The sequence below is a fragment of the Aethina tumida genome, chromosome 1, assembly GCF_024364675.1.
Source record: "Aethina tumida isolate Nest 87 chromosome 1, icAetTumi1.1, whole genome shotgun sequence".
NCBI lineage: Eukaryota > Metazoa > Arthropoda > Insecta > Coleoptera > Nitidulidae > Aethina > Aethina tumida.
In genome coordinates, this window is record NC_065435.1 from 77,467,069 (window position 1) to 77,479,836 (window position 12,768).

The 12,768-nt window shown below is 32.5% G+C and overlaps 1 protein-coding gene across 1 annotated transcript in view; it reads right to left on the minus strand.

Moving 5' to 3' along the window:
- The window catches only part of LOC109609502 (uncharacterized), a 133,717-nt gene that overhangs the window by 49,880 nt on the left and 71,069 nt on the right, over positions 1-12,768 (minus strand). Inside the window, exon 4 of the mRNA XM_020026168.2 lies at positions 4,458-4,575. Within this exon, the coding sequence (XP_019881727.1) occupies positions 4,458-4,575 (118 nt within the window). The remainder of the gene's footprint in view (positions 1-4,457; positions 4,576-12,768) is intronic.

A 12,768-nucleotide genomic window follows, 5' to 3' on the forward strand; every position in this document is an offset into this window, starting at 1 on the left:
ATACTTACAGTACGTTTCGAAATGCTTGATCGGTTTTTCGAATGGATTCTAACGAGTGAAAAGAAGTATTGTGTACAGTTGGGGGTAGTTGATATGCGTCTAAATATTATTAGAGATGCGAGCATAGTTAATTGTTATTGCACACGACGTATTCTGTACGGTTAATCAAATCCGAAAACAGAACGGCGTGGGATTGTTTAAAGATGATAATTACTGCTTACTAATTAGTAGTCGATGGTTTGGCATGGTTGAAACCCGTGATCCGTGTAATAAACAGTAACCCTCGTTCACATCGACCAAAGTTAAACAATTAGGAGGTCGAAAAAGGAATTCTTGAACAATAAACATGTCCCCTCGTATAAACATGTTTTCCCCGAGTTAATGCCTCCAATAAATTATAAACTCGACGTTTTTCTTGACCGTTTCTTTGCAGGGAAAAGAATCCGTCGCATTTTCACGAAACTGAAAATCATCGGTGTGTGTAAAGATAAGAGTGGACGGCGGTCATCCCGAAGTGCTGTTGGGAGCCCTGCTGTAATTCACCGAGAAGATGGGGGGCCAGCGGAATAGAATGCAGTCTCTTCACACGACCGGCAACATTCATATAACTGCCGAGACGCGGACCTCTGTCCGTTATGTGTTTTCCTGTTGGAATTTCCCTTTTATTGCTTTTTTTCCAACAAAAATCTTTATTACGTGATGAATGGTGTCTGACGGTGTGCGAATCCCCCGGGGGGTACGACCGCACAATAAAATCTTGCGCGCGGGTAAATTGATATTTTTTTCGGATCTGGCTTTAGCCGGTTATTGGAAAATCACCTGCCGCTTCGATCGCATTATTTTCAGGTGACTTTAAATTTAATCTGCCAGATTTTCTGATGCTCTAAACAATTACGGATCGCCGGGATTCTTTTACAATGCTACGTTTTCTTTTAAATCGCCATTTTAATATAAAATTTACTGCGCCCATCTCGCATTCAACCGCCGACAATAAAAATATTTATTTCCCTCACCATATTTCCTGCGCCGTCACTTTCATTCGCTTACGGCCTTTTTTATTTTTTTTATCTTAATGGTTCATAAGCCAGCGGGTTTTTCATTACGGTTAGTGCACCAAATATATGATAAAAGAAAACGGTATAAATCGAAAAGAACTAATGTTTTTCGTTGCGCACAATTAACCAACCGAATTTGTTTCAGCTTAGTGGCCTCCGACATATTAATATACCTCCACCCTTTTCTTCTCCGCCGCTCTTCGATCGCCAGTGAATTTATAGATAAACACTCTAATGGTATATTACATCATCCACGTTCCTTCATCCACGAACGACTTTTTTCCCCCAAATCCATTTGACTTTTTCATTTGTATCATTTTTTGTCTCCTTTGATAAACATACTCGTTGGTCGCGAATGTTACAGACCTAGAAAACCGTTATTGAATGGCTTCGTGGGAGAAATTTTATACCAACACTTTGTTTATGTTCTCACGAATTTTTTCTCATTTTTGATGGGTTTTCTTAAAAATATTCTTGAATATGTTATTCGTAAAATAGTCGTAAAATTGTTCAAAATTTATTTCAAAGTATGCTTAACGTAATCTATACGTTACTCGATTTTGAACACATGTGATTTCTTTTCGAACCCTTATCAAGTGTCAGGGTGTGGTCGCACAGTGGGTTCAAAGTTTAAATTGTTGGATTTCTGTGTGATTTTATGAAGAAATAATTAATAAAATATTTGTAAATTAATTAATTAAAATATTGACTATTTAGAATTTTAGAGAATTGTAAGTCTGTTCTATTTATTTATATTTTTCAATATTAGTAAACTTGAGTTAATAAATTGATAATAAGAAATTGAGTGATTGAAGTACAATGGTTTTTATTTAGGCAAAAATTAATAATATCAGAAATTGAATAATGTTTAACTGAATTATGTTAAGGTCATTATTTAGAGTAGGAAAATTCTTAAATTAGTTTATCAACAATGTTGAGAAAAGAAATCTGATTGGTTGAATTAGGATCGTTGTTGGGACTTAAGACACCACCTAACATACTTCACCCCGTTCCTATAACCCTAGTCTATAAAAACTTCTTTTAGTTTTTTACTTACTGTTTGTCCAATTAATATTAAATATTCGTTAATATCAACCTTTTTGTCAAGTATTTATGTTTCATTTTAAATCATTTATTTTCATATTTTTATTTGTTTTGTTTTTGTTTCTCTTATATTTATTTGTTAATCCAGTTAGGTTGTTTTAACTTAAGTTTTAATTGAAGTCCCGTATTATATATTTAAGAGGAGTAAAACTAGTGAAACTATTACTTTGGTTTGGTGCAAAATATGGGTAGAGAGAAGGTCTGTTCAACGAAAACAAAGGGTAAAATTAAAAATTTAATGAAGATTGTATAGTCGAATATCATCGATATTTTATGTAAAATAAATCGTTCCCTTTAACCGGTTGTAACGAGGCTTTCAAAAAGTCATTGGTTTTACCGATTTAACATCCACAGTAATCAAATTATTACCGGTAACCCGTTACACGAATATAAATAAAAATAAATAATAATAAAAATAGTGAATACGGTGTGTAATACGTTTATTTTCATTTTTATTAATTTGATATTTATTTATTTAAATAGTTATAAAATAAATTTTGTGTGTTTTTGCAAGACTAGTAAAAAAATTATAAAATTATAAACAAATAGTGAAAAATAATATGATGTAATGTGCAAATATGATCATATTCTTTTTTATACAAGTTGCATTGAAATAGTATCAGAATTTCCTAAAATGATTGATATAAGTATTGAAAAAATAAATAATTACTATTATGAATATCTTTAAATTATCTTTAAATTATTAGGAGTTGAAAATTAATTCTTAATTAATCATTCAGAAACTTAAGGTAGATTGATTGATTTATAGGACATGAATAAACAAAATCAATTTACTTTAAAGAAAAATAATATAAATTGTATATTATTATTATAAAATTTGTAAAATTGTAAAAGTATACATATACAGAATTTTGAGAGTTGAATTTTGAATTAATACTTCACTTTTGAATTAAAAAAATAAATAATAATAATAATAAAATAAAAAAAAACTACAAAATATATACAGACTACGAGACATATTTTTTGTTTTTTTTTTTTTAATTTTTATGGTCCAACAGTAAAAACGTATTCTTATTTAAAAATGCGACAATTTATATATAATATAATTTTTTAAGACACAAATATGACAATAAATATAAATTTTTCTATATATTTTTATTTTAAAAATTTACAATTTTTTATTGTATAAAATATTAATAAATATTTAAATGTTCTCATTATCTTTTTCGGAATTGCATGTAAATTTTTTAGTTTGAAGTTGTAATAAAATTAAGAAAATGTCGGTAAAAATTGTGGAACTATTAAGATGAAAATGAGGTAGTTAGTAAATTAAAAGAAAAACATTTTAAATATTTTTGTATTTTACAATTTTAATTTTTTTTAACAATTAAAAGAGGCACTTCTCTGTATATGTATATGATATATTAAAATCGTGTTCCGACCATAGGTCACTACGATTAAATAAGATATATATATATAGATTAAAACACACATTAAATTTTGGTGAGAGATTTATTTTAAATGTCAGTGCTAATACAGATGAATTAAAATTAAAAAAAAAATAACCCTTTGTTCTATACCGTTTTTCGATCGCTAACAAATCTAGTGGATAAATACACGAATAATGGTATATTATATCATCCCCGTTCAGGAACAGCTTTACCCTCTCCGTCCCCCAAAATACACTCGACTTTTTCTTTTGTATCACTTTTTGTTCCTTTGTTATACACACTCGCAGGTCGTGAATATAAATACTCGATTTCGTCCGAAGGTCGAATCGGAAGGAATTAAAAGGCGTCGGCGTCGACGTCGTAAATTAGACGCGGGCCGGGGTCACGTGAACGGCGGTGCAGTTGAAGGGCAACGGGAAGTATTCCGAACCGTTGCCCTCTCGCCTCCATTTTCCGCAATTAACTGACGGTACGTGTTCTGTTTACTGCAGTCGGTGCATAAATCTGTCCGCCACCGCACCATCCTAACTCCCCCCCCCCCGATAAACGCACGCGGATTTAAACTGGAAAAATTCAAACCACCACCGGGTTCATCAAAGTTTGTCTTTGGGGAGACAGTTTAACAGTTGCATTTTAACAGATACGTCAATGTTAATTTTTGGACGGCGTAGTTAATTCCGAAGGCAAAACACACCGCCGCAATAAACAGCAATCCTTGCCCGCCCCCCATAACCGTAACTCACGGAGTCAAGAGACAACCGCCGTGTTTATAACCCCGACGAAAGCCGGAGCGTTGATATGTTGGCTGCAGTGGGACCACGGCCGAACGGATCCCGCGCTTATTAACGATCGGGGTGGTGGCGGAGCGACACCGTTAGATAATTACCTTTCTTGAGAGTGCAGACTCATAACGGGCATGGGGAATACACCCTCGGCGGTGCACTGGACCCGCATGAAGCCCTCCTCAGCCCGCAAACGGCGCAGATTCAAGTAGCGCTCCGAAACTGCAACAAACAAGAGTTATTGATATTTATTGGGCATATGGGGGTGGAAAATGACACTCTTCGAGTCGGTGATATATACAGACTGTGGAATTCTGGGGTAAATATTGATGGAGGGTAGATTCGGCTACTCTGTGGGTTAATAAAGACGATCGTTTTTTTGAGACGTTCCATTTAAGGACTCGAGAATAATATGTATTAAAAAATGATGGGAACATATTTCTCATATTTAAATTAGTGACATTAACATTAACTTTTATATAAGAATACATTTCTATCATACTTTTACTGTTAACTTTATCATATAAACATTTTTTTTTTGCTGCTACTCGTTTCTAGTACCTGACTTCATAATCTACTGCCGGTTTCCGGGTTTATCCTGTAAACCCTCCAGGTTACTTCTAAGATGAAGATTAGTCATATAGTTAATGCATCGGCGCTGGTGGTTGTAATGCTTTACACCACTCAGTCATGATGTACCGATTATTGGAAAATATTATTATATTTTTTTATACAATTTACATAGATATATTAAAACTTTCAATTGATATAATGATTCAAAAAAATAAATAATTACTGCAATTATAAATATATTTAAATTGTTAAGAGTTTAAAATGAATTAATTGTCAATTAATCATTGAGAAATTTGAAGGTATATGGATTTATGGTACATGAATAAACAAAATCAGTTTACTGTTTATAACAAATATTATTTCGCATCTTTGCGTCAACAATGACTCGTTTATTGTAAAATGGATTCAAATGTCCTCCTCCATTCAAATAAACCCACTATTGAAACTTGTGCACGTTCACATTTACTGACAGATTATCATAACGATTGAACGAGTTCGAAAGCAATAACAAAATATAGAATTCAACGGAAATATTGAAAATCGCGCACAATATTAAACATATAACTCCGAAGAAAATCCCAACACTCGAGTCAAGTATCTCTTCAGCTCGAGCAGTTGCCCGCTTTTTATTAAAAACTATACTATCCGCGCCAAAATCACCCGGATTCCCGGACACGATTCCTCTCGAACAGCAGCGAAACGAAAGTGGGCCCAATTACTTCCACGTGTCCGTTTTGCGGGGACCGCTTAAATATCCCGGAAGTGGCGGGTCCGAATCCGGGGTTTGTAAAGTGCGCGATGGATTTACGTCCCCCGGACATTACTTATGCATGCACGTCCCTCCGGCACGGAAGCGCCGTCGGAGGGAATTGATGGCGCGCAGACTGTTGGCCCCCATTAATATGCCAACGGCGGACCCACCCCGAGCACCCGAAACCGACGTATTAACAGATATGACTTTTTCGCACTGACCGACTTCGCATTCAGGCCCGGAACGGGGTGCCTCTGTTGTAAATCGACGGTGATTTCGAACTTGGCTGATGTGCGACTCAATTTTAAGGGTTGATTGAAGGTTTTGCAAATTGAAAAATCATTGTTTAATTGTCAGCGACTTTTGTCTCAAAAATAAAATATATAGAAATAAACGCCTTTCTCTCCACGGGGGATATTAAATTGTGTGTAGCAAAAAAATATATTAAATATTAAAAAATTAGACATATTAATTTTATTAATAATAAGAAATATACTCATTGATATGAAAAATAGATTATACAGGGTGTTTCACAACTTATCCTATATTAAATTTTAAACACTGTTACATAAGAAGTCGATTTATCAAAAAAAAAAAAAAAAAAGAATGTAGCAATAGTCCAAGAGAAAACAAGATAAAAAATAATAAAGTTCAATTCAATCTATTTTTAAAAGCCGTTCGAAATTGTTCCCATTGGTTTGAATGCAAGCTTGGGACTGTCGAATCCAATTTTGGCGCACTAGTTCAAATATTTCTCCTTCCTGCTGATTCAATAGTAGTAAATTACCGCGTCTCGTTCTGATTCTGTCGCACAATTCTTCAATATTTTGAATTTTGGTACGATATACCTAAATTTTAATTGTCTCCATAAGAAAAAATTTACAAGGTTCAAATCTGACCGAGGAGGTCAAAGAAATTTACTGTTTTCTATTCAGGTGTCAAACACTAAAGATAAAACTTTTATTCTATATATCGTTTCCTGTTGGAATTTTATTACAATTAGAGTTTAATAATTTGCATAATTTATAAATAAATTTATTCGATTTAATGTTAAAATAAAAAAAAAACAAGGAAACTTGTCAAATAACGTGTTTTTGTTTCATGTTTTATGGATATGTAGTTTATTTTTGCTGAATTGTCGTATAAACGAGAATATAGTGCAGTTTTTCATGTAGTACTTCCAAACAACATTTTTTACTCGATTTGACTAGCGCGTGCTATGAGTTGTACTAGATAATTTAACTGGAACTTTTGGATATATAAAAATGAACAGGAATATAAAATAAATTTCCAACAATTATTAAAAAAAAATAATAAAATTGGCAGTTATAGAGAAATTTTATAATGTTTGAATTAAAATTATCATCATCAATCTGCTTTTCACATTTCGAGCAACAATTATATGCATGTTTATGTGTTTTTTTGTTATTCAAATATATTATGTGCTGCACAAGATCATGACAAAATATAAATACAATTCAATTGAAATAACAATTAATATGCAATCATATTATTTATGGATAGTATTTGTATTAACTTAAATTTCAATGTACTTGATTTTTAACATTATTTTAATTGTTTGCACCATTGTCATTAATTTCAACAATACTTAAACTTTTTGTACTTTTTGTACAATTATTTCATTTTGTTCTAAAAAAGATACAATAGGCTTATGGCAACTAAAGTAAGAAATGAAAATGTTTGACTCAAATTTATCAAAGTATCGCGTAAAAACGGCATAGATTGTCGTTTTATATTTTGTAGTACTTTGTAGTTTTCGATTATATAATAATGAAACAAAAACACTATTTCAACAATGCACAGTATATACACATTGAACTTTTCACTAAATCCATTCAATTTCACTTATAAGACATACACCATACGTCGGCTGTATAGCTACAGATATACTGCTATAAGCATGTCGGTGACGCGAACCCATAAGATTTTCCCCTAACAAAAAGTGCCCAACACGGCTAATGAAGTTTTCACTTCAAAAAATTGCTTTTTGTTTATTTTTTCAGGCGAAACATTGGTTTATTTTTTATTGATGACTTCATTATTTAATGTTAAGGGTTTTCTTGAGCATTTACCTCACCTAATTTCACAAAACTACAGGCGCCTGATTAACACATAGGTAGGAATTATTCGGACTCTGTTAGGTTTAAGTGATGTATAATACATAAATGTGTTGAGACAATAACTGTTTAATGAGAAAAATACATGAGGAACACAAATTGTGATAATGCTAACTAACACGTTACAATTCATATTGCCAACTGTAATTGAAGAGACACCTTTTTGGTTTGGTTTAATATAGGCAACTTATATTACTGACAGGCGCAGTTAGTGATTTTCATTAATGATTTTATCAAGTGGGTGTTTGGGTGGTTTTATTGGGAGCACCTCAGTGTCGCTTTTGTCTTGCATTACTTTTATGACATATAGTCGTAAAGACCTGACTAAGGCGCACAGCACACTGCGCGTGCGCCAGTCATGAGCATGTCGGTGACGCGAACCAAAAAGTGCCCAACGCGGCTAAAGAAGTTTTCACTCCAACAAAATATCTAATAAAATAAGAAAAATAGTAAAATAGAGTGTTCTTGTTAAGTTTTTTTAATCTTAATTTTATTATATTTTAAGGGGTGAAAGTGTGAACTAAAAAATTTTTACTAAAGTGTCATATAAATGAGAAAATGGGGCAGTTTTGAATGTAGTTCCAAACAATATTCTTGACTTGGTTAAACTAGTGTGTGATGTGAGTTTTACTGTATAATTTAACTGAAACTTCTCGACCTTTATAAACGAACAGGGATATAAAATGAATTTCCAACTTATCTGAATAGTTTAGGAAAAGTTTGCATCGCACATGACAATATTACGTTTAAATTTTTTGAAATAACTTTCAAAAGAAACTTTTCACGTGCAATATACACTATCAGTTTGTTAACAAAGACGAATTAGAAATTACAAGCTAGTAAACTTTATGCCAAAGCCTCAAAACTTATCAAAAGTTTAAATTAAATACAAGTTTTACAGGTTGGTTGTTTGATGAAATTACATATTGAAAACATTTCGATAGAAACACACTCTAATTTGAAATAGGAAAAAGGAATGTAATAGAATTACTCAGTTATTGAGTTTTTTCCAATTAAAGGGCAACAGACCGTGGAAATGGGGCAAACAGTCATATTAGATAATGGGACCCAATAACAATAAAACGCTGCGCGATCCAATCAATAAATTTTGAAATTTCATCAGTTCTAAATTGAAGTGGGCAAATTCGCCTTTTCCTTTACATTACAACCATGTTATTCTTAGCAATTCACTCGATTTCGACAACTTATCTCCGTGAACAACTGTTAAAAATTTCTTTTTATCCAGTCAGCGAAAACAAACCGAAACGATAAAATGATAAAATCCGTCACTGTTTGTTTCTTCTTTACCCTCGCAATTATTCGGTGATCTGTTCCAATTACAATTTACGAACTTTCAATAATTAAACAGATAACTGAACACTAGACTCAAAAGTGTTCAGTTATCTGACAAATTTACATTTGTCCGAATTCATACGTTTCGGTAGGGTGGAATAAATTATTGATAAATTCTGCGGATATTATCGCATTTTCTGTGAAACAATATGTTATGTTGATTTTAGATTATTTGGTACAAGAATGCATGTGCAGCAGCATTTATTGTTAAATTGTTTCTGCACATGCATGAACTCGAATTATTCCAAAAAATATATCATATAATTGTGAAAGATCGTACACAGTTTATTAAAACAATTACGAAGTCTACCATAAACTTGGAAAATTGTGAATAGGGCTGTTAGAATGGTTGAGAAAACGTGTTGCAGTAACCGATCATGCCCGGATCGTTCTTAGATATTCGGTATTTGACATGACAATGGATGCAGTGCAACCGGATCGTGTAATTGATGGCGGACTATGTTCAATAATTAAATTGGCCATCAAACGGACAGAATTTGCGGAGTGTTAGCGTCCCGGACTGACTGGAAAACAACTGCGGCGAATATATCAATCTGACATTCGCATGACGAAGAAAATTTGTATATTTTCCGCCTTTCATTAACCTACTTTTCATCCAGACAATTAATAGGTTGATACGGATTTTTGTGTTTTTTTTTTGATGAATTAACGGCTGTGACACAACATCAAAGCCGATCGCATGTCGCATCAAATCAATTTTATAAAAGTGGGATTTTGTAAATGTTTGTCATGTACACTCGTAATTGATGATAAAGTTTCGCAAATATTCCCTTTCGAATGGCGCCGCCGAAAAACGCTTTCACAAATTGAATGTGTCCGTTTTTTCATGACACTAATTAGTCAAGCTGAACACATCCATCGAAAAAAACTTTGTATATGTTGTAAATTTCGCCCATAACACACACACACAACAAACAATAAACGGCATGTAAATCCTTGGTCAATAAGTTTTACACCCTTTTTACGGCCGTACACAATCCGGAACGATTAGTCTCCTCCCGCAAAACGTGCGACTTAATAACTTATTCAACTCGCCCCGAAAATATCATTTTAAAACAATCCAATTGCACGACCACTCCAACTGCTCAATAATAATAAACGTGTCGGCATGCAAACTAATTCCGTAAATATTTTATAATGCCGAGTCAAATAAATGGAGTTCGCGTGACACGTGTGAGTTTATCCAACGGAGCAGTCTTCATGTAAATTTATAAAAACGGTTGTGTTCGACGGTGATAAAAAATACAGTATAACTGAAGTGGATTACTATCTCATTTCGCATTTACCTTAAATAATAGTTTTTTTTTCATTTGTACATTTCGGAAATAATTTGCATTGTTGTTTGTAAAGTTGAGTGCTACTTTACCTTCTCAAATGAGTTGCTTTATGTATGATATATTTAAAATTACTCATAAAATTATCTGTTTATTAATTTTTAGTTTAAAATTTTAATTATTTTTATATTTATAATAAACTGGATACTCTGTATTAAGTACCACGTAAGATTTTCGGAAAAAAAAAAATTATTTAGCATGTGCTTGCAGTTAGTTTAGAATTATCACGGAGAGAAGACATTCAACCGAAGAGCAAATGCTAAGATCAGTTGGAAAGTTAGAAGTTGATGCAACTCAATATCAGGTAACGCATAAGTTATACATCAGTCAGTGTGTTATTTATAAGTATTAAGACAGATTTTAGATTAGGTTATACGCGTCCTAAGAAAAGTGACAGGAACAGCATCTGAGTTGATTTCTGAGCTATAGTTAAGACATAATGTCGGGGCAATTACGCTGCAAGAATGGTTTTATTTAGCGATAAATCTCATTTCGAATTTGGAGAGCGTTTAGAGATATAATCTGTCTGCAAATAAGACGGCAAATTCTTACGTATTGAGGAGGACCGTAATGGTTTTAGAGGACTTCGTGTTGCTAGTGGGAGAACTAATCTCGTTCTATTACAAGGATTTTTAAGATCAGTTTCTTCCGTTAATATAATACTTTAACCAGTAGTGATTTCTTATGCAGCAGTAATCGGACCACCATTTTTTTATCCAGGACAATGCTCATCCACATGATCGTAGGATAAAATTTTTTGAAAAGGAACAATTGACGTACTACTGTTTTCTGCATAAACCCCAGACTTCAGTCCTATAGAACAAGTGGCAAAATACTTTTTTTAATAATCGATAAGGACTAATAAACAAGCTTCAAAGGGGGTGCAAAACTATTGACCAGGAAGAAAAAAATTTAATTTTCAGTATGGACGGAAGATGCAGGACTATTATTAAAGAACAAGAGGGAGATTATACAATTTAATATGTTACAAAAATAACTTATTTATACTATAATGTTGTTTTTTAAATAATTTTTTATGTTTAGTATTGGAATCGCCTGGTTGTTGAGAGGGGTACTTAGCTGGCCTTTTTACGTTCAACTTACATTCGTTAAGGGGATTATATGTAGTTTGAGTACCCCTAGCTTCTACCAATTTTTCGGAACATTCGGATAGTACCTTTCTTGACGAAGTGCTAGTGGCGTATTTTAAATTAAAATAATATTGAATGTCTATTAGATAAACTCTACTTCTTCGAATCCTTTTACAGAAATTCATTAGTGGAATAAATGAAATAAATAAATGATGAAAAATTAATATGACAATATATATTATTTTTTCTCGGTAGACACATATTGTTTCTATAAGTAACAATAATAAAATTGTATTGAATTATATTAGTGTTTTCTTTTTTGTTTTGATCAATGTATACGGGCTGTTAAAAAAGTATCCAGAATTATGACTATATGAGTCTTAATGAACCGGGATCCTCAGCTAACTGGTTTCAAAAATAAAGAGTAATATTTCTTTTTATCGCAATACAGTAGTATTCTTTTCACTTTCTTTTTTCTTCATTCTCAAAATATATCATTATTGACAATAATGATTTATTTAAAAAAAATTAATTTAGAAATTAATTAAAAATAATAAAATACATAACAAAAACTAAACATTACTTATGAATTTATAAGTTTTGGTTACAATTTAAACTGTATTTACATTGCTCATTGTTTCTTTCGTTTTATTGTACACTTCTGGTAAGATGATCGAAGTCAAGTCAACTAAAAATTACGTCTTAAAAGTTCCTAGGCCTAAAATCTTTCCAAGTGTTGTTTATATTATACAAATAAATCACACTCTTAGAGGCCATTCATTAATTAAGTCTCGAAGGCGATTTTTTCAAAATCTGTACATGCCCTTACCTAAACACAGTTTTAGATTATATCTTTGGTTTAATATATTTTATATAAAAATTTATGAAACAAGTCATTCGGTATCGCTGAGATACCAAGGAACGGAACAACGTTTATCATCGCGACTCGCGACAACTCATCGCGTTATGCTGTCGAACTTGGAGACGATATAGTTATAAAAATAACGCTCCACAAAATAACGTTATTTTGTCGCGGTATTTTCGTGGAGCGGTCGCTTGGAGCGGGCGATTTTTGTGGAACCATTATTCCCATCTCTAATTATTGTATTCTTGACAACCGCTCTTGCTCTCTGTTGACACTGAATGAAAATTTT